We start from the raw sequence: 26,366 nt of genomic DNA on the forward strand, positions 1-26,366 counted from the left end.
TATTTTCCTCCTCTAAAACCTAGGTGCGTCTTATAGTCTGAAAAATACGGTAATTGTACATATGGCTGACCTCACATTACAATAGATCACAGTATTACGCTTGTTGATTTATGCATGTGCTGACAGTGGTTCTGGCGCTGCATTAATGTGCTGACAGTGGTTCTGATCTTATTCACATGTAACAATCCAAAACTTGCTTCATAGCTATGTTAAGGATTGGCTCAGCATGATATTGCAGCCCTTGGACCAAAAAATGTTGTGCACCCCGACCTCAAGGGTTAACAGCCACCTACTATACAAAGACATCTTTCTCGTAATCACTGCGGTTGATAAAACAATATCTACGGTATATAGAACATTAAACCTCTTGACCATTCCACAAATGCCGGTGGTAAGATTCTTATTTTGGGTTTCCATATTTGTCCGTCTATTGTTTGTGCCTGGGTGGTTGTTCCCCACAACTTAGGCATTAGCTTTAACCCTCAACTGGTTAGTGTTTAGAAATCTCTTATTTTTACAATGTAAAGATCACTTTTATTTTAATCGTTTTCTTATTGGCGATTACACATGAGTATAACAAATTTTTGTCACCCACAAATGGATGGAAGCTAGTGAGACACGTGTCCTCATACCAGCATTTTTCAAAGAATTCCCCACAAAAATTCCCCACCTCACCAGTTGAGGGTTAAAGGACCATTCAGTTAAAGTGCTCTTGGTTTTGTGGCACCCACTATTAGAATCAGCCCTGTTAGGCTATGTTCCCACATGTGTTTTTTTTATGTCAGAAATCTGCAGCAAAACTGATCTCTGGCAGGAAATCAGCTGCATCAAAACCACATTTTTTTTATGCATTTTTGCTGCGTTTTTTTCACTGTACTTCTGTCTTTATTTATGCATGTACATAAAGTTCTGTGAAAAAAAAAGAACCCCATTCTATTTTGCCATCAAAAACGCTGGAAAAAAAAAAATTACCTGCGTTTTTTCACCACCCATTATTTCCTATGGGTGAAAACACGCTGAGAAAATCCTGAAATAAGTGACATGCCCTATTTTCCAAAAAACCCAACCAAGGCTCAAAATACACAGCAAAAAAAAAAAATCAGCAAGGTGTGAACAGAGAATTCTGGTTTCTCATAGACTTTGCTGGTCCTGCAAAATGCAGCTGAAAATTTGCATAAAAATCTGCAGCAAAATACGCTGAAAAACCCAACGTGTGTGAACATAGCCTTAGGGTATGTGCCCACGTAGCGTTTTTCAAGCGGATATGCTGCGGAATTATGTTATCCGCCCCCCATGGTCCCCAATGTGATTACGCAAGTTCAATGCCCATGCTGCGGATTTTTCCGCTGCGTTTTTGCTGATGGGAAAAATCCGCAGCATGTTCATTATTTTTGCGTTTCCGTAAGCGGAATTGCCTTTGCAGTGCAATAAAAAACGCAAGGCAATTCCGCATGTGGAAATCGCACGATAAACGCGTGCGGGATTCCGCACGCGTTTATCCGGGAGAGGACATGCAGAAATGAAGCAGAAAATTTCTGCTTCATTTCCGCAGTATGGGCACATAGCCTAATTGTGCTGGAAGTGTAAGGGTATGTTCACATGCAGTGTTTTTGATGCTTTTTTTTTTTATCTGCAACCAAAACCGGCTGTCTTGCCAGTAATAACGCTGCTTACAAAATGACCATTTTTTAACGTTTTCACTGCTTATTTGCAGTGTTTTTGTCACTTATTTTCTAGCATTTTTTGGATGCGGATTTCATGTGGGTTTTGTCTACAGGATATGTTCAATGAAGTTAGTTATATTCACCAAAAATGCCACAAAAACACCTCTAAAAACTCTCATTGCTTAAAAAAACAAAACAGAAAAAAAACCACTGAAAGATTGGTGGTTCTCTCACATGTGACCCCGGCCAAATAATTCCTCTGACTGTCCCACTCCTGATTTTGGCTTTACTGATGTAAAAAACTCAAATACTGAACTTGTCAACTTGGCCTTAAAGATTTGAAATTGGATTTTGGATATGTTGGGACCTCCTGCCTGATTTGCCTCAGGAATCTGATACAGGTGAGCTTCAGCTGATAACCTCTTGAGGTACTTAGCAAGCTATACATTTTGTCCATTAGTTTATATTGACCCAGCTTTCCTCCATGATAACAGTGGGTGAGGTATCTGCTGTACCTGGGGTCTCTATCTAAGCAAGTTGGTTTGATTCTGCCTCGTGTAAAGCTGCAAGATGGGCAGGAACCGAATTCCACCTGATCAATACCGACCAAGGCCTCACTGACACGTCCATGTTTAAACACATACGTGAAAAAAATGGTACCAGTGTATAGTCCATGTGTCCGTTTTTACCATCAGTGTGCTTCACAGATGGATAAAGAAAGAAATTAATTACAAATCTTCTCCTATACTTTGCAATGTTAAACACGTACAGCAGATGGATGCCACCCGTGTGATGTAGGTGTTGGTCATGGAGAAATAGACTTATATTGACCCTTTTCATCCACGCTGCTGGAAAAAAAAAACAGACATGTCTCCATGAGTTTTGCCCAGACACACGGTCCGTGAAAAACACAGACATGCAAACATAAGTTATAATAGATACGTGTTGTATCCTTGAAAAAAGAAAAACAGATACGACACGTATAGGTGCAACGCGGGCGTCTGAATGAGGCCTAATACAGTGACTCAAGAAGTGAGAATGGAGAAATCAGTGGCCAGAAGCAATGGAACCAAAAACATATGGTAATAGTCTTAGGGCATGAACTAATATGTCTTCAGTAGAGGTGACCAAATCAATTTGAGGATTCTGACTCAGCGGCCATGTCGGTACTGCATGGTGGTCAGAAGGAAGCCCTGTGAACGGCCTCCTCCCTGCCAGTCAGAAGGTACCAACTGAATGTCGTCTTTGCACTGATATTGCTTAATGTTTTGGATTGCACAATATAGTAAAATGTAGGGAACTTTAGCGCTGAGCATCCGACAGCAATTAGTCCAATAATAAGCAGGGTATGTAGGCTCCCCCCGTCCTTATCTGGACTCCAGATGTGGATTGACAGGTTTCTTCTGATTCCCAATTATACAGGAAAACCTGTCAGTCGGCACCTGGGGGTGGGGGGACGGGACATTCATCAGTGCCTCTGTCACTACAATGGGCAGCATCACCAAAACACCCTGCACTATCTTCTGTAGAAATCGTCTCTGGTCTCCAAAAGAATAGAAAGATTGGTAAAGGGCATGTGCCCACGAAGCGTTTTTGCTGCGGTTTTTCCTGCCAGGGAGATGCAGAAACGCTCAGGAAATTTCAGCTTCAAATCCTGAACGTGCGCACATAGCCTAAGACCTCGAGAGCAATGGAGCATTGGAGAATTTAGAATCTATAGTTACATTTCTTATATTCCTGGATCGCCCCTTTACACAAAAACAAACGGCATAATATCTGCCATGTACGGCTGTTTTATTACCTGGACTAATTCATCAGTGCTTGGGGAGAACAAAAATTGCTTTGTGAAAATGTGTCTTAAATGAGAACAAGAACAGATGGTGTTTGCATTAATGCTAGAAGACCACATCAACACGTCCGCTCATACATGTGCAGTAGAGTGTACACAAGTAGATTACTGCCCAAACGTATCTACACATCCATCCAAAGCTTTCCTCTAGTGACTTGAGTGGGTTGTTTTACTTTACCCCAAAGACTCCAGGTCATCCACGTCCATCTGGTCATCTTCCCTGTCGTCTTGCCCCTCCACGATGTTCCTCCAGCTCGCCCTGTGTTCCCGATAGGTCATGCCTGGCTGTCATGTATCTGTCTGTCAGTGATAACACCTGTGATCCACTCTGTGAAAAAACACTCTGTGAAACTCAAGCAAGTCAGACCTGTAACACAAACTAGGAAGTCTCCCTGGCCCATCCCATAATATAAGCAGTGAATGCAGCGTGAGGAATTGTTTCCTACACTGGCGTCAGTGGGGGTGTGGAAAGAAAAGCAATCACTAGTAGAATTCAATGCATTGTTCTGTTTTTTTTTATTTTTTTGTCCCTTTTGTCACAATCTGAAGTTTTTCGACCATTTATTTTTTGGCTGTCTGTGAGTTAATATTATTTATGGCTTTAAAGTTTAGAAGGAATTTCCCATAAACAGCTTTTGTCAGCTATTTATAAGACAGAAAATAAATGCATGATCGGGGGGGAGTTCTGACTTCTCGGACCCCCACCTCCTATTATGAGAATCAGGGCTCCTGATTCCTCTCTATAAGGCCACGGCCCCACTATCAGTATTTGGTCAGTATTCAGTCAGTATATTTTTTCTCAGGAGTGGGAACCAAAACCAGGTGAAGAATAATCAGAGAAAAGGTATAATAGAAACAAGTTACCAATTCTGCATTTATCACCCACTCCTGGTTTTGGCTCCCACTCCTGAGAAAAAATACTGACCAAATACTGATAGTGGGGCTGTTGCCAAATAGTGGTCACGAAGCTGCGCTACTGCTCCATTAACACAAGAAACTTAGACCTCATTCAGACATCTGATTTTAACAAATGTAGTTTTCACGGATACCTGTGATACTCTTTGGGGGCATTTACAATGACTGTGATATTTTGGGGACCGTACAGTACACAGAAAATTGTGGAGACGTCTGATTTTGATCCAGGGGTCAGATCAAAATCAGTAATGCAAATCAATGGATCCATGAAAAAAATACTATACTGAGATGTCATCTAAGTGAGGTCCAATCTTCACGGGCTGTCAGAATAGAGAAGGTGGAGGTACTTTCTTATTTCCTCCATGTACGAGGAAAACTGATGACACTCAGACCACACTCTGATCAACTATGATCAACGTTTGATCAAAACAATCGGTCCATTTTTCTCGTGCATGGAATGATCAGATGTCTCCATGAGGCCTTAGGGGCCCCACTGTCATGATTGGTACAGGTTGTTCTTGGTCCCACAGTTCCCATTGCAGTTATTGGAAGCTGAAGTAACTTGATATAGGTCATCAATATCGTATCGACGTGGGTCTGACACTTGGCACCCGACCCGATATTGATGACCTATGCTAAGGGCTTGTGTAGATGCACATATTATTGTTCCAAGTGCAATTCGACAAAACATTGAATTGCACTCGGACCATTGTTAGTCTATGAGGCCATGCACATGTCCGATTTTTTCCTAGGATAGAGTCTGTCCAAGGGAAAAAAATCACTGCATATCCGAACTTGATTTGATATTTGGATCACACTAGGCCACACAAGCAGACCAGTATTTGCCACTAGGCATCGGGGGTCAGTTGCCTAGGGCGGCGGGTTGCAGGGCGGCACAAAAAGTGAGGCAATAATATATATATTTTTTTAATCCCCTCCCTCCTCCATTAGACAATGCGATAAATCCGCTGTCTTTCTGGGGGAGTGCGCAACTCCATTCATTTGCATTCGTGTCTTTAAGACGCAAATACAAATACAAATAAGCCGCAGAGACAGGGAGATGATTGACCCCTGAAGTACTAGCACCGGCACTTCTGGGGATCAGAAGTGCCAATCAGCTCCCTGCTCTGAGGTGCTGCGGCATCTAAACGCTGCAGACGTCACAGCAGAGGAGGACAGATACCAGAGCCAAGAAGAGGACAGGAGCCAGGAGGAAAACAGCCACCGGAGCCAAGGGGATGTACAGACACAGGAGTGGGTAAGCGCTCATAGAGCTGAAGATTCGGGGGTTTAGGCGAGGCTATTACTATAGATTGGTGGTGCTTTTATTGTAGACTGGGAGTTAAGGGGGGTCTATCTCTCTATGGTGGGATTTAGGGGGGCTGTCTCTATATGCTGGAGATTAGGGGAGCTGTTTCTGTAGGCTGGGGTTTAGGGGGGCTGTTTCTGTAGGCTGGGGTTTAGGGGGGGCTGTCTCTGTAAGCTGGGTTTTAGGAGGGCTGTCTCTGTAGGCTGGGGTTTAGGGGGGATGTCTATGTAGGCTGGGGTTTTGTGGGGATGTCTCTGTAGGCTGAGGGTTAGTGGTGCAGTCTCTAGGCTGGGGTTTGGGGGGGATGTCTCTGTAGGCTGGGCATTTGGGGGGCTGTCTCTGTAGGCTGAGGGTTTCGGGGGGCTTTCTCTGTATGCTGGGTGTTTGGGAGGGATGTCCCTGTAGGCTGGGGGTTTGGGGGGGCTGTCTCTGTAGGCTGCGGGTTTGGGGGGGCTTACAGAGTGAGGGGATAGTGCAAGGGACAAAATGGATGGGGGGACAGTATAAGGACTCAGTATGGAGAAAAGGCAGCATGGGGGTGGTCTGTATGGAGAGAGGCAGCTTGGATGGCTCAGTATGGCGTGGGGACATGAGTGGGACATTGTGAAGAGGGGGCAGCATGATGTGTGGACAGTGTGGAGATCATAGTTCATAATTGAGGAAGGTGTGGTGGATGGGTATAATTTATAAGGGTGGACAGTGTGGCGTTTTATTTTATAAGGGGGCAGTGTGACGTCATAGTACACAAGGTCGGACAGTGTGGTGGTCATGGTATATGAGGGGTGAGGGTGTAATGGGAATATTTTATAGGAGAGGATAGCGAGGAGGCCATGTACCGTAAGAGGGACAGTGTGCAGTAATATTTTTTTACAGGGAGCACAGTGAGGAGCAATTCATTTTTTCAGGGGCACAGCATAGATCTTATTTAAGGCACAGCATAGGTGGTTATTTTTACTCAGGAACATTATAATAACATTATAACATTATATACTCGGTGTCCCCAAGGCTCAGTTCTAGGACCCCTGCTCTTCTACGCGTTCGGCCTGGGACAGCTCATAGAGTCCCATTGCTTTCAGTATCACCTCTATGCTGATGAGACACAGATCTACCTCTCTGGACCCGATATCTCTTCCTTACTAACCAGAATCCCACAATGTCTGTCCGCTATTTCATCCTTCTTCTCTGACAGATTTCTAAAACTTAACATGGACAAAACTGAATTTATCATCTTTCCACCGTCTCACTGAACCCCCCCATCTGACCTATCCATCAAAGTCAATGGCTGCCCACTCTCCCCAGTCCCGCAAGCTCGCTGCATCGGGGTAACCCTGGACTCTGATCTCTCCTTCAAACCACATATCCAAGCCCTTTCCACTTCCTGCCGACTCCAACTCAAAAATATCTCCCGGATCTGCACATTCCTCAACCACGAATCTGCAAAAAACACTAGTGCACGCCCTCATCATCTCCCGCCTCGACTACTGCAACCTCCTGCTCTGTGGCCTCCCCTCTAACAGTCTCGCACCCCTCCAATGTATCCTAAACTCTGCTGCCCGACTAATCCACCTGTCCCCCCACTATTCCCCGGCCTCTCCTCTCTGTCAATCCCTTTGCTGGCTCCCCATTGCCCAGAGACTCCAGTTCAAAACCCTAACCTTGGCATAAAAAAGTCATCCACAACCTGTCTCCCCCATATATCTCTGACCTAGTCTCCGTATACTTACCTGCACGCAACCTCCGATCCTCACAGGATCTCCTTCTCTACTCCCCTCTTATCTCCTCTTCCCACAATCGTATACAAGATTTCTCCTGTGTATCCCCCCTACTCTTGAACTCTCTACCCCAACACATCAGACTCTCGCCTACTGTGGAAACCTTCAAAAGGAACCTGAAGACCCACCTCTTCCGACAAGCCTACAACCTGCAGTAACCACCGCTCTACCATATCGCTGCATGACCAGCTCTACCCTCACCTACTGTATCCTCACCCATCCCCTGTAGATTGTGAGCCCTCATGGGCAGGGTCCTCGCTCCTCCTGTACCAGTCGCCGACTTGTATTGTTCAAAATTGATTGTAATTGTTTGTGCTATGTATATCCCTTTCAAATGTAAAGCGCCATGGAATAAATGGTGCTATAATAATAAATAATAATAGCTATAATGATGCTGTTATCTTTAAGGGCACCATGTTGGGATGTGCTGCAGAAGACCGGAGACGATGGAAGTCTGCAGAGATGAGCTGTGGATGTAAAGTCATTATGAAGTCAGGTGCATGAGAAGTCAGCGAGTGAGTATATTATCACACAAACATTGCACTACGCTAAGATTTACACAGTTTTACGGGAAAAATATTATGGAACGCTTCTTTAATATTTGCAGAAAAATCAACTTTTATTTATTATGCAAATTAGGGCGCTTTGGTGCTCTCTTGGCGCGGCCTATGCGTTGGTGCACCGTTACGCCCTCCTATTTGTATATTAAAGCCAGTCTTTTGTCTTTACCGGTAGCGCTCTGTAAAAGTGAGTGATGTCTAAAATCAGCTTGCAAGTCTGTGCTTGCACACTGACACTGGACGAGTGCAGCAGCGTGCCCCAAGTGTCAGTGTGCGTGCACACAATGTGACTACAGGCCCGTTCCGACTCCTGGTTCTTGTTTCTTTGACTGCCCTTTGAACGGCTTTAGTAAAGAGGAGAGGTGTTGAATAAGCAGACAGCATGCGCATATCACAAGGCCATCTTTCCCTCATGGAAGCAGTTTGCTTGCTACTCTTCCGGGGTATCAAGTGGCGGCCACAGGCATGCAGGAATCTGGTATCAGTATGCGCCCACAGCCACAGTGCATGCGCTGGGATGACTCACAAGTCTGCTGTCACAGAGTGACTGCAGACTTGTCATTCTAGACTGGACAACCCCTTTAAGCTAAACTGTATATGATTTTTGTAGGGGTTATGTCCCCTATATAAATGTTTTTGCAATTTAATTGGCAGTTTGGGGGCAACAGACTCCCTTTAGGTAAGCTGAAAAATTATTTCACCCTACAAACGAACATTTTACTTGTGCATCGGGTGATTGACAGCCTGTTTAGATAGACCATTTGGTTTCCGATTATTGGCAGCATTGTAAATGCACCTGAAAGAGTAACGAAAGTTTGGGGAGATTTTTTATGCTTTATGGCCAAAATTCTGAGCAGATTGGTGGGGAATCTGGTTCCGTGAACACAAACCACAGTTGAAAAGACCTTTTAGAAAAGTGCACTCAGAGCGGATGCAGTAGAAAGCCATAGTCCTGTCTCCTAAGCTGTGCACTTCTAAGAGGTTTTTTGAGCAATAAGTAGAGATCTCAGTCGGGACCCAGACCTGCACCAATGTGCTCAGAATTAATGGAGCTAAAACATGATATCTCCCAAAAGTTAAAAAATACCTTGTTTAACATCATGACCTCATCATGACCGCACATGATGGCTGGTAAAAACAACCCCTAGTATCTCCTTATCATTGTTAAAGACTTACTGGGAGCTAAAATTTCATGGTATACAATTGTATGCTGGGTTGACCTGACATTTTGGTGAGGTACCAGGGTGGTTCTGGGGATGTAGTCGTGCACCGGCGGTGGTACTGATGATGTAGTTATGCACCGGCGGTGGCACTGGTGATGTAGTCGTGTGGTATTAAGCACTAGTGAGCGTTTAATTAGCACTTTTTCAGGCGGGTTATATAGCATATCTGCCTTTAATAGATATTGTGTGCAAATACTCATAGTTTGACCTATCAGTAGGGGGCATGACCACTTAAAGTGCCTAGGGCAGCATGAATGCCAAATACGGCCCTGCATACAAGTCAATGAGTAGGTGGAAAACATCGGACTGCACTCGGGTGACATCGGAGTGCAGTCCGATTTCCACGGATTGACAGAATGAAGAAGATGGAGACATTTTTTTCTCCATCGTCTCATCCGAGAAAATCAAACCATACTATGCTCACACTCTATGCAAATTACACTCTGATCAGAGTTTGATCAATCAGCCCGATTTTCACGGATAAGAGAATATACGCTAGTGTAACTCTAGCCTAAGAATAGTTTATCATGATCTAAATACTAAGGACAACGGCCTTAAATCAGGGGTACATAAAATAGCATGTGCACATAGTATTTCATAGAACCTCCATAGACTAATATTGGCAGCAATAACGATTGGGCCATCAGTGCTGCTTTTATAATTAAAGTAAATCAGTAAGTACAATTTATTTTATTTTAAAACCACTTTTTATCTTTATCCAATGCAATGAAAAAAGAACAACTGACAGTACTCAAAGGCCCTAGCCCCACTTTCAGTATTTGGTCAGTATTTTTTCTCAGGAGTGGGAGCCAAAACCAGGTGAGGAACAATCAGAGAAAAGGTATAATAGAAACAAGTCACCAATTCTGCATTTATCACCCACTCCTGGTTTTGGCTCCCACTCCTGAGAAAAAATACTGACCGAATACTGACTAAATACTGATAGTGGGGCCATGGCCAAAGTGTGGTAAAAAATCCTGTTCTTCTTTATTTCTGAATAGTTAAAAAGCAGTACAGCAGGCATAGGAAGTTAGCATAAAATATTACAGGTGATGGACGTTTCGTGTCTACGGAGCTCCAGTCCTGTAGAAGAGCCAGATAAGCAAAACGGCTGTCGCCTGTAACATTCTTCGCTAACTTCCTATGCCTGTTGAACTGTTTTTAATGATACAAAAATAAGGAAAAGAGTTTTATTTACCGCAGAATGTGAGTGTCGTCAGTGTCTCTTTGCATCATTTATAAATCCTATCTCTCCATAGCAGAGCACCTCCTTTTGAAAAAAAACAGTAGCCGAGACAGATGTGTAGCACCCTGAGGATTCGGCTGCTACAGGGGTATTGCACCTCAACCCAGAGGTGTGATATTCCACTCCCGGGTAAGGATGGAGTGTGGAACTGAGCTCAGATAGACTGCATGCACTACATACATCCCATTCCAGAGGAGCAGGCCGACGGCACTCCCACTTAGAAATGTGCAGGTGCGACCGAGCCTGTTCCTGGCTGGAGTGGGAGGGGGGAGGAACATCCCATGTAGTGTAGGGGCAGATAGGGGGAGCAGTCTGGGTAGTGGTAGGAGCTCGAAGGGTGCTGGTCACCTGAGCTCACACATAGAGGGATATATAAGGAGGGCACCAACTAGGATCAGGGTCAGACGCAGAGAGTAAGTCAGATGCAGAGGACAAGCCTGCAGAAAGAAACAACAGCCCTGGAGAGAGAGTGGAGTAAAGAAGGAGACCCAGAGGGGGACAAAGAAGGGACCCAAGAACCCAAATAAGAACACCGGGTGAGGAGTCAGCAGAAGGGTACCGGAACCCAAGCTGGTGGGGGTAAAGACATTCCCCAGCCAGAGACCGGAGACCGTGGGCAGAGTCCGTCACGGTCACCCACTACATTCACCCTGAAGGCACACCACATGGAGGGTCAGGGAACCTGAGGCCAAAGGTTGCCCAATAGAAGGCCCGAGGGAGCTGGATTTAGGTGAATCACTGGTGGGGACGGCTGAAGGAAGGACAGAGGGAGAGCTCAGGGCCACGCTCCGGACTTGTTTGGGGGTTGGCCGGATCCAGGACCTGGTGGACGCAGCACGGCTCGGGAGGTCACTTGGAGCTAGAGTGACCAGGAACATCTGCAGTAAGTAAAGACCCTTAACTGCACTACCCGAGTCTGTCATCATTACCGGCTGCACCGCACCACCACAACCCCCATCCTCTGCGCCTGTCCCCTCTGAGGCTATACCCCTCCCGTTGGGGGTTATCCCACCAAGCTGCGCATCCACCATCAGCCTCAGCGGACCCTGCTGCAGCGGCGGCCACAGTGACCGCATCACAACGGGTGGCGTAGTCGACACAACGAACTTTAATAACATCAGTAAAGACTGCCACATAACACTGAGCTTGACGCCCTGGGCACGGGACCGGGTCACAGCCGCTCGGAGACTACAACCCCCCCCCCCATCTGATCCGGTGCCGGGTATTCCCCTCAAAAAGGAATATGTCCCAGGGGGCGCGTCAACTTTGGCGTAGTCGGCAGGATTACGTGCCCGCAACACCCGGGTACTGCGTGCCTGAAGAAAAGTGCAAGTTTACCTCAGAAAGAAGACTCCTGCCGGTTCCGGAGGGTCCACGCCATCGGACTCCATCACCAGTCGTTTCCCGCCGATTGTCCGCCATTTCCAGCTTGTTCCCGCCATCTGCAGAGTTTCCCGCCACTGGGAAGCGATTCCCGCCAAAACCGCAGATTTCCCGCCTTGGAAGAGCAGCGGACGCCATTATGGGCGTGCCAAAGGAGGGCGAGAGGCCACCTCCCATCGTGGGCCGGGACAGAAAATGGCGCCAAAAGTGGAAACCGCCCCCACCAACAGAGACTGTGATACTGGAGGTGTCTGTCAGCGTGAAAGAACTACCCCTGGAGCTGACAGTCACCGAGTTGCCCCGGGACCGCCCTCGAAGTGGGAGGAGACGAAAGAAAAGAGCAAAGATGGGTGTCGCTTGGAGCAGTCTAGAACGAGCGCACCCGGAGGCAAGGTGTCCAGAGCGAGAGCACCCGGAGTCGAGGAGAGAAAGAGTAGACCCGGGAATGGAGCGGCAGCAGAGCAGCACCGGCCCGCTGGCCAGGAGCCTGCAGAAGGAAGAAGGAGGAGAGCAGAGCAGCACCGGCCCGCTGGCCAGGAGCCTGCCGGAAGCCGAGCAGAGCAGCACCGACCCGATGGTCAGGAGCCTGCTAGAGTCCACAACCCCGCTAGGTCTAGCGGAGATCCTAGCGCAGCTCCCCCGAGACCGGGAGTGTGCACAAACTGCCCTGGAGGGCCTCGCAAGGAGGATGGCCCGGGTACAGCGCGAGATACTGGCGGAGTGGAGCCGGGAGATGACCCAGCAAGCAGAGACCAGTCAACGGAGCACGCTACCCTGGAAGAGGAAGCAGACCGCCTCTGAGGATGGCGCAGGAGGACCCAAGGCCGGAGACGGCGCCGAGGAGGGAGCCGAACGCATGGAGGCAGGTAAAGGGGACGCCTATACCCCAAGCCGTGACACCGCTTACCTGCCCCAGCTCCCCGTCGCAGAGCCCGAAAGTCCCCCTGCTGTGCCCGTAGCCGCCAGGTCACCGCCATGGACTAGGCCCCGACCGGAAGCCGCCGCCGCGACCCCTGTGACGTCACGCGCCTCGACCCGGAGCGTGACCAAGCAGGAAGTACCACCAGCCTGGTCGCAAGGCCTAGTACCCCCGGGCGCCGCAATACCAACAGCGCCCCCTACCTCCGCGGAGCCTCCGGCCTGGCCGCAAGGTCAGGTAGCCCAGGGCGCCGCCGTCCTAACGGTGCCCTTCACCTTCCAGGTGCCCCAGGCCTGGCCGCAAGGCCTGGGCAACCCGGGCGCCATCACCACCGCGCCCGCGCCCGTAATACCAAGGGTGCCGCACCTGGGGGAGGACCTCTTCGGCCAGCTCACATGGCCGGACGGGCGGCCCTTCATCTGGCCCGAAGGGTACCCTGAGCTAGAGCGGCAGCAAAGATTAGGGCCCTTGTGTGAGCCCCTGATCCCGGCTCCAAAGCCCGTGACTCGGGTCTCGCCTCCACTCGAGGAAGCCCAGTTCGTGTGGGACCCCACGGGAGAAGATTTGATGGGGTTCACCGGAGAGACTCGGGCAGCTGCAGCAGAGCGTACCGAGTGTTGCCGTCAACAGCTGGCAGAGTTCAAGAGAGAGCGGGAGGAGAGGCGGGCCAGAGAGCAATGGGCCCAGACCCGCAGCGCGGAGCAAAAGAGTCGGACCAGAAGGAACCCCCGTGCAGCAGATCGTCCCCGTACCATCGGGACGGTAATAAAGTTTAATGCGCAGCATGGGTGGGGCTTCATAAAGGACCAGAACACCATGGGTGACGTCTTCGTTACCCGACGGGATGTCGAGTCTCACCTGCCAGAGGGTCACAAAGGCCGTGACCTCTACGTCGGTGACGAGGTAACGTTCACCCGGCACAAGTGTGCCAAGGGACCTTACGCCCTCCACGTGCATCGCCTGACAGAGGAGGAGTTGCGGTGTAGGGAGGAAGAGCCAGAAGACCCGGACGGGTTCAAGGCTAGGAGGTACTACGATTAAGAACAGTAGTAAAGAAAAACTGTATATAGTTACCCGTCGGGGTACACAAGTAACCGTGGCTGCTTTAAAGTTTAGTCCCCGTTGGGACCAGTGAACAGTTTAACCCGTGTGTCCCTTACCCAAACCAGGCTGAGGACTGTGAGCAGCCATCCCTTTCCCTTACCTGGCCGGGGACTGAGAACGGCCAAAACCCCTGTACATAGTTGCGCTTCCTAAGGCGCCCCCTACTGGTTTTATGAGAAACTGTTTTTCAAAAGACTGTCGCACTTTACCTGGTCACGAGTTGCACGGTGACCAGAGGAGGAAGAAAGAAAGAGACGACGAGAATGTTATGATGATGTTTATATGAAAAAGTTTATATATATATAATATTTTATATGTTTTATATGTTTATAAAAATTTGTATGTTTGGTGTTTTTGTCTTTGCAGCCCGAGGACGTGCTGTGATTTACCAGGGGGGAATGTAGCACCCTGAGGATTCGGCTGCTACAGGGGTATTGCACCTCAACCCAGAGGTGTGATATTCCACTCCCGGGTAAGGATGGAGTGTGGAACTGAGCTCAGATAGACTGCATGCACTACATACATCCCATTCCAGAGGAGCAGGCCGACGGCACTCCCACTTAGAAATGTGCAGGTGCGACCGAGCCTGTTCCTGGCTGGAGTGGGAGGGGGGAGGAACATCCCATGTAGTGTAGGGGCAGATAGGGGGAGCAGTCTGGGTAGTGGTAGGAGCTCGAAGGGTGCTGGTCACCTGAGCTCACACATAGAGGGATATATAAGGAGGGCACCAACTAGGATCAGGGTCAGACGCAGAGAGTAAGTCAGATGCAGAGGACAAGCCTGCAGAAAGAAACAACAGCCCTGGAGAGAGAGTGGAGTAAAGAAGGAGACCCAGAGGGGGACAAAGAAGGGACCCAAGAACCCAAATAAGAACACCGGGTGAGGAGTCAGCAGAAGGGTACCGGAACCCAAGCTGGTGGGGGTAAAGACATTCCCCAGCCAGAGACCGGAGACCGTGGGCAGAGTCCGTCACGGTCACCCACTACATTCACCCTGAAGGCACACCACATGGAGGGTCAGGGAACCTGAGGCCAAAGGTTGCCCAATAGAAGGCCCGAGGGAGCTGGATTTAGGTGAATCACTGGTGGGGACGGCTGAAGGAAGGACAGAGGGAGAGCTCAGGGCCACGCTCCGGACTTGTTTGGGGGTTGGCCGGATCCAGGACCTGGTGGACGCAGCACGGCTCGGGAGGTCACTTGGAGCTAGAGTGACCAGGAACATCTGCAGTAAGTAAAGACCCTTAACTGCACTACCCGAGTCTGTCATCATTACCGGCTGCACCGCACCACCACAACCCCCATCCTCTGCGCCTGTCCCCTCTGAGGCTATACCCCTCCCGTTGGGGGTTATCCCACCAAGCTGCGCATCCACCATCAGCCTCAGCGGACCCTGCTGCAGCGGCGGCCACAGTGACCGCATCACAACGGGTGGCGTAGTCGACACAACGAACTTTAATAACATCAGTAAAGACTGCCACATAACACTGAGCTTGACGCCCTGGGCACGGGACCGGGTCACAGCCGCTCGGAGACTACAACCCCCCCCCCCATCTGATCCGGTGCCGGGTATTCCCCTCAAAAAGGAATATGTCCCAGGGGGCGCGTCAGATGCAGATAGAGTCCAGAAGTTGTGACATAACACTGAATGGGCGTAACAGTAAAGTAAGACCCAGACTACAGTGCAAAGGGGCTAAAAAAGTAGGGCCCCCATGACTAAGGGGCATGACTAGGACGGGGGATTTATTTTTTAAAATGCCATTTTGTGGCGCAGGATATCAGGGATCCTAAGATGGCATTTTTCATGAGGTAGGGGTGCTGGGTTATTGATGGGGGGCAGATATGAAGAGTGGTTTAAATGTTGCCATTCAGTATTGATGGAAGGAACTGGGGTATATAGGGCTACCAGGGCAATGTAGGGGCAATCCATTGATGGAGGAGCATACCACCCTCTCTTCCTTCAATATGAGTTTCTGCCATTGGTTTCTGGGTTTCAGCCTTGATGTGGGTGTAGTGTGGCTGCTAGTTTGTTAGGCGGTATATCATGGAAGCTGGTGGGATCGGGTCTTTGGAAAGCCAAGGGGTGGTATGGTGAAAAGGGAGGAGGGGACCCATTTGGAAGGGTCACCTCCCTCCTCTTGTAAATGGTAAGGAATACTCAGGGTTCCTACTGGGCCAAGGTCTCAGGAGGAAACATCGTATGGGGCACCATTCAGTAGAAATGCCCCCAAATCAGTGTGTTGCGGTTGGGGACAAAGAGGAGCAGCTGATGGCACAAGGGGTTTTATTGGGTGGCTTCCAAAGACCCCCTTTCCTTATATTCAGATCAAGTTGATAAGAATATTTTAATAATACGTTAATAAATACTAAGTTGGTTGATAAATCGTTGGCTATTAATATCATCCCTCAGCAGTCACAGAAATGGCGCATCCCTGAGATGCGCCAAATCTGGCGCTTAGCCTCGCTTTTCACACTGCCCTGTAGCGGTGGCGAGTGAGGTAATGGGGTTGGGCTTTACGTCAGCCTTGTATTGGCGGCTGACGTGAAGCCCAGGTTAGTAATGGAGGGCGTGTATAAGACGCCCCCATTACTAACTGCGTAGTAAAATGGTCGCCGTTTTTTCAATAAAAGACACGGCCAGAATAAAGTATTTTAATGAAATAAAAAACACACACGGTTCTACAATTTTTTTTATTACCCTCTGTCCGCAAAGCCCTCGATCTCCTGAAAAAAAACGTAAAAAAACAAACAACCATATCCCTCACTTGTCCGCCGTCATCGCAGTCCACGATTACACCGAGTGTCCCACGGCGATCTGGGTCACTTCTACAGCAGTGACATCAGCCATCACTGATGTCACTGCTGTAGAAGACAGCAATGTATCCTGACAGGGGTGTAAAATCACTCCTATCAGTATACATGCTGCAGGAGGTCACTGGGGTTCATCAGCTGAAGATCAGCTGATCAGCCCCAGTGAGCTTACCACCCTGGGAACATTCTTGAAAATGTTTCCAGGGTGATCATCAGCTGATTGGTCACATGACCGATCAACTGATCGCTGGCGTCACCGATCAGCTGATCGGTCACGTGACCATCAGCTGATCAGTGACGTCACCGCAGGTCCTGGCAGCTCGGTACACTGCAGCATTCAAGCCCGCTTCACGTAGTGTATCGCTGGCCGCCGGGGAGACAGCATCGCCGAGGACCAGGAGGACACCGGGGGCCGCCGGACAGGTGAGCATAAAGATTTATTTTTACTTTTTTTTCTCTTTTTTTTTTACTACCGCGGGCTGGGCAGAGCAGACTGCTGCTTCTCCCATCCACACAGCTCTCACTGTTATGAGCCAGAGCCACGGTCGTAGGAGAGGAGTAAGGCTGTGTGCCCACGTAGCATTTTTCAAGCGTATATGCTGCGGAATTTCCGCAGCGTAAACGCTTGAAAAACGCATGTATATCCGCACCGCATGGTCCCCAATGGGATTCCGCAAGTTCTATGCACATGCTGCGGATTTTTCCGCAGCGTTTATGCTGCGTTCAAAAATCCGCAGCATGTCATTTAATTTTGCGTTTCCGCAAGCGGAATTGCCTTTGTCCAATGCATAAAAAACGCAAGGCAATTCCGCATGTGGAAAACGCGTGATAAACGCGCGAAAAATGCGCGATAAACGCGTGCGGAATTCCGCATGCGTTTTTCCGGGAGAGAACTTGCATTTATGAAGCAGAAATTTTCTGCTTCATAAATGCAACGTGGGCACATAGCCTAATAGCCCATTCTTCCCACGTGGGTACCACCCGCACCACATTTCTGGCGCAATTTTGCGGCTATTGATTTTCATTGAAACACAGCATTTCCGCAGTTATAGATATTCTACCTGCAGGTTTGCTGCGATTCAATGCAAATCAATGGGCGCGAATTCACCGCGGAATCGCGCAATAAATGGTAGTGCTGCGTTTTTTACTGCAATGGTAATCCGGAGCGGAAATTTCCGCATTATCTGCACAGCACATCCGGATTACCATTGCTATACATGGCAGACCTATTAAAAAGCGGTTTTAATGCGTTTCCGCAATGGAAAAACAGCCGCGGAAACGGATTAAAACCGCATCTTGTGCACATAGCCTCAGGGCACCTTGTACTTTGCATCATGTACACCACATTTGAGGATGTACATGAAAAGACATCCATGATTTTGTAGTCCTGATTTGTGTTTGGTATGTAGACTGTATTTGATGGTAAATGGTAATATGTGGGTACAAGTTTTGCATTTTTGTTTTTACATGGGAATGTGCCCGTCACTGATCATGATGAGAGGACACTTCTAACGAGTAAATTTGTTAGCTTAGGGGGCTGTTTGTAGGAGAGAAGTGGTAGCTCTGGGAGTTTCAGTTCATGGTCTCTGGAATATGGGTTGGAGATCAGCACCAATTTTCCTTAGGATATTCATGTGGGGGTTGTATGTGACCACAAGAGGCACCCTGTTTTTGTCCTCCCTCTGTCTGTAATCCAGGATATTTTTCAAGATTTGCTAATATCATCACTGTCCCCATTGGGGCTCACAATATAAATTCCCTATCAGTATGTCTTTGTAGTGTGGGAGGAAACTGGAGCACCCAGAGGAAACCGCACAAACTTCTTGCATATGTTGTCCTTGGTGGGATTTGAGCCCAGCACCCCAGTGCAGCAAAGCAATTGTGCTAACCACTGAGCCACCGTGCTGCCTGTAAGGTTTTTTCTTTAAATTGGACTCCTAAGGACAAGATATCCCAGAGCAGTATCTTAGCTGCCCTATTTTACGAGACGGAATAGTGTCAAGGGATAATAGATGCCGTCACAGGAGGAAGGCAATGGTGATGTGACTCAGCGTCATAAATGAGCCTTATTTTCAATTTTGTCATAGGACAGCTATTCTGTGACACTGATGTACTCTTTAATACTTTGGTCAAGAATTTTTATACAGTGCAGACTGTTTACTATGTGCATTGTTGACTCATTCATCTCTAGTAAAAAATATATTTCAAACTGTCAAAATAGTATTAACCTACTGAATAAAGTGCATGTAATTACTAATTCTGACTACTTGTGATCTGTGATTCTTACAGTTAAAATATAGTAATGAAAACAAAACTGAAGTTAATCCTGAGGATTTGAAAATGTTTTTGAAAGTTCTGTGTTCATTGAAGCGAAAAGAGGAAGCGAAATCTGGTAGCACAAACACAGCGACAGCGAGTTCTATTATAATTCTCCATGCCGGAAATGAGTTGCCCAATAAACATGTGAGGCTTGTAGATAAAGAAAAAACAATGTATTCTAGCCTTCATTTATTTCTCTTTATTTTTCTTGGAATCACAATGATGCCTAATGGACACCGAAAGTAAAAATTCACCCACACATAAACGTTAACATAAATATAAGTATACTTAGCATGGTTTAATACTTCTATTAGGGCTCATTCAGATGTCAGTGATTCACATGTCCATGTACTGAGTGGTCTATACAACATCATGGAAACGTCCAATTTTGATCCAAGTCTTGGATCAATCTTATCAATGCCAGTCTATTGGCCTGTGAAAGAATCGGATAGCACTCAGATGCCATCCTTATGCTATCTGTTTTTTATGGACTGTTTAATGTAAAGAGGATGAGAAAAAACTGATGAAACTCTGACCAAACTCTGATGGCAAAAACTACGGTAACACAGTGTTCAAACTCTGATAAAAAAAAAAAACACTGATAAAACTTTAACTGTTTTTCAAGTCCAATAAAAATCACAGACTTCTGAATGCACCTTTACAGATCAATCTATCTTTGTTTGAAATATACATTTGTGAATACTAAAGATTATGGTGAGATTAACCTCTTTAAAGGGAATCTGTCATCAAGTGAGACCAGCATGATTTAGGGGCGGAGATCATGATTCTAGTGATGTATCACTTATTGGGCTGTTGTAGCTTCAATCACTAGAGGACTAGTTGTCTTGTGCTATGTAGCCCACCTGCTTTGTGTAATCCCACCCTCACCACTGATTAGCAGCTTTGTGCCTATGCACAGTGTACACAGAATGCTGCCATTCAGTGGTGGGAGCGGGGTTATCTACAACAGACTAAACGGTGATTTTATCAAATTGAAAGCAAACTGCCTAGTAAGTGACACATTGCTGGAATCAGGGTCGCTGTTCCTACATCATGCTGTTTTCAGAAGAGGTAGCAAAAACCTGGAGCCATTTTCCCTTTAACAGTTTGATTGAAAAACTTGTAGAAACCTAATGGTTCTTAGGCCTATTTTACAGTCCATGTTTCTGACGCGCCCCCTGGGCCGTGGGGTACCCGGTGTCGGACTGGTAAATGCTGGGGGATGTCACAGTGGCGGTGACCCGGTCCGTGACCCAGGGTGGTCAATAAAAAGGGGTTATTGATAGGGGATTTATAGTGATTGTATAAAGTTCGTGACGCCACCTGTGGTATGCGGCTAGGGGAACCGCCGCTGCGGAGCAGGTCCTCTGGAGCTGATGTTACTGCAGCAGGGATGGTGTGGCTCTTCACAGGTAGAGCTTAGCTCCAGGGCAGTGTAGATGTTATGGGTTATGCTGTGCGTTGTAGTGCAGGATTTGATGCCGCAGCAATAATCAGTGCACAACTTAATGGCGGCTTCCTCTTATCTTTACTGGCGATGATTAGGCAAACCGGGACTAGGGTACTGGCCAGAGGTGGAAGTCCGGTCAGCCTGGAAGCAAGTAAAGAATCCTCCTTGCCAGGTGAAGTTGGAGGCCTACCCTTTCCATTAAACTCTTTGGCCCTGCTGCTTGTAGCTGTGCGGTGGCCCTCGTCCCTGAGTGCAACGTTTCTGTGCTCACCCGTATGGCCGGCAGCTCGGGCCTTGCTGATGCGTCGCTCCCACGTGGTGGTGCTGGGCCCTCTGTGCTGCTGAGCCTCCGGGCGTCTGATGGGACCAGGAAACCTGCAGTCTCCTGCCCTCCGGTTTCCACTGCTGGGCCTTCAGTGCCCCACAGCCTCGGACTCCGGTGTCCGGTTCCTCTGTGCTGGTCCTTCTGGGGTGAGCTGCCGCGCAGCTCCAGTCCCCAGGTCCTCTCTCCTCGAGGTCCTGACTTCAACTCCTCACATTAAGACTAACTAACCCCGCCCCCAGATCTCAGTTGCCAAGGGAAGGAACTCCCCTTGCTGGTCTGGAGCCAGGAAAGTGTTGCATGCTTAGTAAAACCTGATTAGGGGACCCCTGCTTGCTTACAGGCATGGCATCACCTCTTGTGAGGGAGGCAATGCCACTGTGGCAACCGGACCCCTGGGGTGCCACATTCCCCCCTAGTTAACTTCAGTACTCCCGGACTGAGAATACCTTTTAAAATTAACAATTTAGATTACAAACAGGTTACAAAGTCAAAAATTACAAAAACCCAACAAAAATTGAAAGCAGTCACTGCGGCGCTTAGTCCTTACGCCACAATCCTGGTAACTGTAATTTGGCAGGTGGGAACCGCATCAACCCACTTTGTGCATCGTCCCTGGGCGTGGCTTCAGGGCACTCTTTCGTTGAGCCTGGTCTTCAGCCATGCCTGCGGTTTATTTTCTAGGCCTATTAGCAGCTATTTTCAATATTGTCCTGACCACACCTAGTCCTGTGGTCCAATTGTCCATGAATTCAACAAATATACTTTTCCAAGACTATTTAACGGGTACAGCTATAAACAACATACACTTTAGTTCTCTTACACTTTAGTTTCTCCAGCGAGCAGGGAGCTGACCTTTGTACCCCTGGTCGATCTACGTAGTACGTTAGTTGTCATTGTCCTACCCTGGTCCCTAGTGTCTACCCCTGGTGCGGTGGGTTCAGTGTGAACTACACTACAGGTAGTCTGAGGTAACACTGGTAGGCTGGGTAATTTCCTACGAATTCTTTGGCTCACCATGGGTACGACAGGTTCACTTCTAGCAGAGGGTCGATTCTCCTGGTCTGCTGATGATGAAACCTCTGTCTCTGGGGCTGACTGGTCTTCTAGCTGTTCTGGGACTTCTGCAGCTTCCGGTGAGGCCGCTTGGAGAAAGGTAAGGCCCGGTACTACAATTGCACTGTTCACCTGCGTCCAAGACCGGGGAAATTCTCCGAGTACTGTTTGGACCACTTCCTCCACTCTTTCTGTGGGCTGAGAGTTGTCTTGATCTTCTGTGTGTTTCAACTGTTCAGGACAGATCTTCAAGTGGTCTCCCCTCCATCTTTGCTGATGAGGCACACTTTGGTGTTGTCGTAATTTGAGGGTAGGATGGTGTATGGCTCAACCTCCCACTGGTCATCTAACTTGTGGACTCGTCTCTTCCTCTTTAGTACCTGTTCTCCAGGTGATAAGGGAACGGCAGGTGCGTGCTGATTGTAAGTTTTCTCTTGCTTCTGTCTCGCCTGGGACAAACTTTTCTCCACACACTCTTGCACCTTGCGGTATTGTTGCTGCCGCTCTGTATCCCAATCTGCATCTGGTGATGTCGTCTCTGGTGTTAAGACTCCCATGTCTAGGTCGATGGGTAGCTTACCAGGTCTTGCTCTCATCAGGTAAGCGGGTGTACAGTTGGTGGAGTTCACCGGGATGTGGTTATATAGGTCAACCAAATCTGGTAACTTCTCTGGCCACAGGCTACGTTATTCAAGGGGCAATGTCTTCAACAGGTCTATTACCACCTGGTTCATCTTCTCACACAACCCGTTAGTCTGGGGATGATACGGCATCTTCCTTATTTTCTTGCAGCCGTACAAGTTACAGAATTCCTGGAACACCTCTGCTTCAAAGGCTGGACCTTGGTCAGTAAGCACCCGTTCAGGGTAACCGTGCGGACGACAAAAGTGCTGTTGGAACGCTTTGGCTGCCGTCTGAGCCGTCTGGTCTTTCACTGACACTGCTACCAGGAACCGGGAGTAGTGGTCTACTATGGTTAGAGCGTAGACATAGCCTGACCTGCTTGGGGCTAGCTTCACGTGGTCCAAGGCTACCAGTTCTAGTGGCTGTTTGGTGATGATGGGCTGCAGGGGAGCCCTCTGGCTGCCACGGTCTTTTCGTCTCAGGTTGCATGGACCACATTCTCGACACCATCTCTCGATTGCTTTCCTCATGCCAGCCCAGTAGAATCGCTCACGTAGCAGGACTTACAACTTCTTCCACCCGAAGTGTCCTGCTCCATCGTGGTACGCTTCTAAGACCATTGGCGCATCCCGCCTCGAGACTACCACCTGCCAGACCAGTTTGTGTGTCCGGGAGTTGATACTTCTTCGACACAGCTTCCCCTCGTAGATGAACAGTTTGCCCTTCGCCTTCCACAACTGTTGGGTCTCCTGTGGAGCATCTGGATCAGGGTGCGAGTCAGCTTCCGTCAGCAACTCCTTGACTAGGTGGACAGCCGGGTCGCTATCTTGCGTCTCTGCCCATCCATGGTGGGGCAATGGGTTCAACGTGGCCTCTCTGTTGGCGGAGCGCTTGTCCCTCACACAGTGGGAACACTGGGTCACCCCATGACGATGGAAAGCGGGTATCTCTATCTCTTCCAGCTCTCCCGGGTCTTCTCCCCCATCTGGCAAGTTGGGCATCCTGGACAGCGCATCAGCATTTGCATTTTTATGCCCCGCCCGATGGTAAACTCGTAGTTAGACAGTCGGGCCATCCATCGTTGCTCTAGGGCACCAAGCTTCGCAGTCTCCAGGTGTGTCAGCGGGTTGTTATCTGTGAAGACTGTAAATTTGGAGGAGACGAGATAGTGCTTGAAGCGCTCTGTTACAGCCCAGACTATGGCGAGAAACTCCAACTTGAAGGAACTGTAGTTGTCGGGGTTCCTTTCCGTGGGCCGGAGCTTCCTGCTGGCGTAGGCAATCACTCTCTCTCTGCCTTGCTGTACCTAGAACAGCACCGCTCCCAATCCCACGTTGCTGGCATCTGTATGAAGTATAAAGGGTTGGCCATAGTCGGGGTAGGCCAGGACTTCGTCTCCGGTCAGAGTCATCTTCAGTCGGGTGAAAGATTCGTCCTCTGGTTTACCCCATTTGAACGGAGGTTTCAGCTTCTTGGCCTTCTTGGACTGGCCCACTAAGAGGTCCTGCATGGGTGCCGCTATCTTGGTGAAACCCCTGATAAATCTCCTGTAGTAGCCTACCAGCCCAAGGAATTGCCGCACTTCCTTAATAGTGGAGGGTCTTGGCCAGTCTTTAATCACGGTGACTTTTTCTGGGTCTGGTGCTACACCTTCGGCGCTTACCACATGACCTAGGTACTGCACCTTGGGCTTCAACAGGTGGCATTTGGACGGCTTTACCTTCAGGCCAAAACCAGATAGGGCTTCGAACGCCTCGGCCAGGTGCTCCAGGTGGTCTTCATATGTTTTCGAGTAGACAATTATGTCGTCCAGGTACAGCAGGACAGTTTTGAAGTTCTTGTGTCCTAGGCAGCACTCTATTAACCGCTGGAAGGTTCCTGGGGCGTTGCAGAGCCTGAATGGCATGCAGTTGAATTCGCTGAGACCCATTGGTGTTATAAACGCAGTCTTTTCCTTGTCCGCCTCTGCCACAGGAACCTGCCAGTACCCACTGGTGAGATCCAAAGTGGAGAAATAATTAGCAGATCTTAATGCAGCTAGTGACTCCTCAATTCTGGGTAATGGGTAGGCATCCTTATGTGTAATGCGGTTAATCTGCCTGTAATCAACACACATCCTCATTGTACCATCCTTCTTTCTAGCGAGAACTAATGGAGCTGCCCAGGGGCTACAACTATCTCTGATCACCCCAGCCTACTTCATCTCCCGTAGCATTCCTTTGGCACATTGATAGTGAGCTGGGGGTACAAGCCTGTACCTCTCTTTAATGGGCGGATGATCTTCCGTGAGGATATGATGTTGGACCCCTTTTACCTGCCCAAAATCTAGTGGGTGTTTGCTGAAGACTCGTTCATACTCTTGGACCACCCGGTATACTCCATGCTTTTGGTGCAAAGGGGTGGAGTCAGTGCCTACTTGTAGCTTCTGACACCAATCCTCCATCTGCCCCTTGGAGCCGTTATCCTCCGCCGGTTTGGACGGAAGCAAGGGTTCCACTGTCTTTATTGAGCTGTTACTGACAGTGAATAGCTTAGCAAGGGTAGCATACCGGGGTAAATGGACCTCTTTCTCCCCACAATTCAGGATGCGTATCGGTACTCTCCCCTTGCGGACATCGACCACCCCCCTGGCTGTCAAGATGGTGGGCCTACTGTCAGAGTACACGGGTTCTATCAGGGCCTGATAATCTTGACCCCTGAGACCAATTGCTGCTCGACACCATATCAACATTTCACTCCTAGGGGGCATTGCAATGGGGAATGGATCACTCATCCTGACACTGCCAATTTCCCCTCCAGACAGCTCTACCTGTTGTCTTTTCATCAGGGCTCTGATCTCCTTCTGCAGAACTCGCTGCTGACTGGAACTTGGCAGTCTCTGCGACCTGTTGCAACAAAACAATAATTTCTCCAAGACAATTTTCTATCACATTGGTGCCTAAGGTTATGATGGGATGACTTTTTTGGCGATCAAAATCAACAATAATCATTCCTTGTGATAGCAATTCTACTTTGCCAACTTTTATGGTCACCCCACCTGAGGCAAGGGTTGACCATTGCTGGCATAGATGTTAAGATGTTCATCTGGACTGTGGGTAATGTCTGAATCAGTCCAGTATTGTTTATAAAGGATATATGGCATTGTGGTCACCTGGGACCCAGTGTCCAGCAACTCTTTCATTGGGATGCCATCAAGCACGACAGGTAGGACCGGGCGTCCTCCCACGTACTTGTCTCGCCAGCTTTGTGGGCCTGGTCGTCTTACTCCTGGGGGTTGGCCCTCTGCCCCAGGTGTTGCTCATTTTTAAATTGCAGAATCTTGCGTAGTGTCCCGCCTTTTGACAGCGGCGGCAGATGGGTTGTCCGTCCTGGTCGTAGCGACCTGAAGGCGCAGATCTGCAGATGGATCATTATCTAGGGTCTGCGCGTCAGCCTCCACAGGTGCTGCGGGAAAGGACGCCACCTCCTGGTGGTATGTGATAGCTGGACGCCGGAGGGATGCAGTGCCACTTGGGATTGATTCTCGCAGCTCCCGAATGGCTCTGTCTTTAAATTGTGCAAAGTCCAGATCAGGGTTTTGCAGAGCCATAATGCGCAGCTGTGTCCTGTGAGCGCCAGACAGGAGCCCCTCAATAAACTGCTCAGTTAGCAATCTGTCCTCATCTCGCACACTGTCGGGGTCTACCTGTTTGATGGCCCGCAGCGCCTCCTGCAGGTTTAGAGCATAGTCCCGTACAGTCCTGCACCCTTTGTTTTCACCCGTAAAACTTCATTTTAATTTCTGCTGCAGTGCGGGTGTCAAAGGTATCCTTTAACCGAGCTAGTATTTCTTTTACAGTGCCTT

General features: G+C 48.6%; 1 protein-coding gene across 2 annotated transcripts in view; it reads right to left on the reverse strand.

Annotated features, from left to right (window-relative positions):
* LOC141153569 (dual adapter for phosphotyrosine and 3-phosphotyrosine and 3-phosphoinositide-like) overlaps positions 1–3,931 on the reverse strand; it is a 113,159-nt gene extending 109,228 nt beyond the window's left edge. The window contains exon 1 of one of the 2 annotated variants that reach the window (XM_073638516.1): positions 3,692–3,931. In XM_073638516.1, coding sequence (XP_073494617.1) covers positions 3,692–3,792 — 101 coding nt within the window. In that variant the 5' untranslated portion in view covers positions 3,793–3,931. The remainder of the gene's footprint in view (positions 1–3,691) is intronic. The other variant, XM_073638507.1, reaches the window with a different exon arrangement.
* Between the last annotated feature and the right edge of the window lie 22,435 nt (positions 3,932–26,366).

This window comes from Phyllobates terribilis, unplaced genomic scaffold, assembly GCF_046119375.1.
Source record: "Phyllobates terribilis strain yellow unplaced genomic scaffold, ASM4611937v1 Scaffold_1__5_contigs__length_1240528914, whole genome shotgun sequence".
In the NCBI taxonomy this organism is placed as follows: Eukaryota; Metazoa; Chordata; class Amphibia; order Anura; family Dendrobatidae; genus Phyllobates; species Phyllobates terribilis.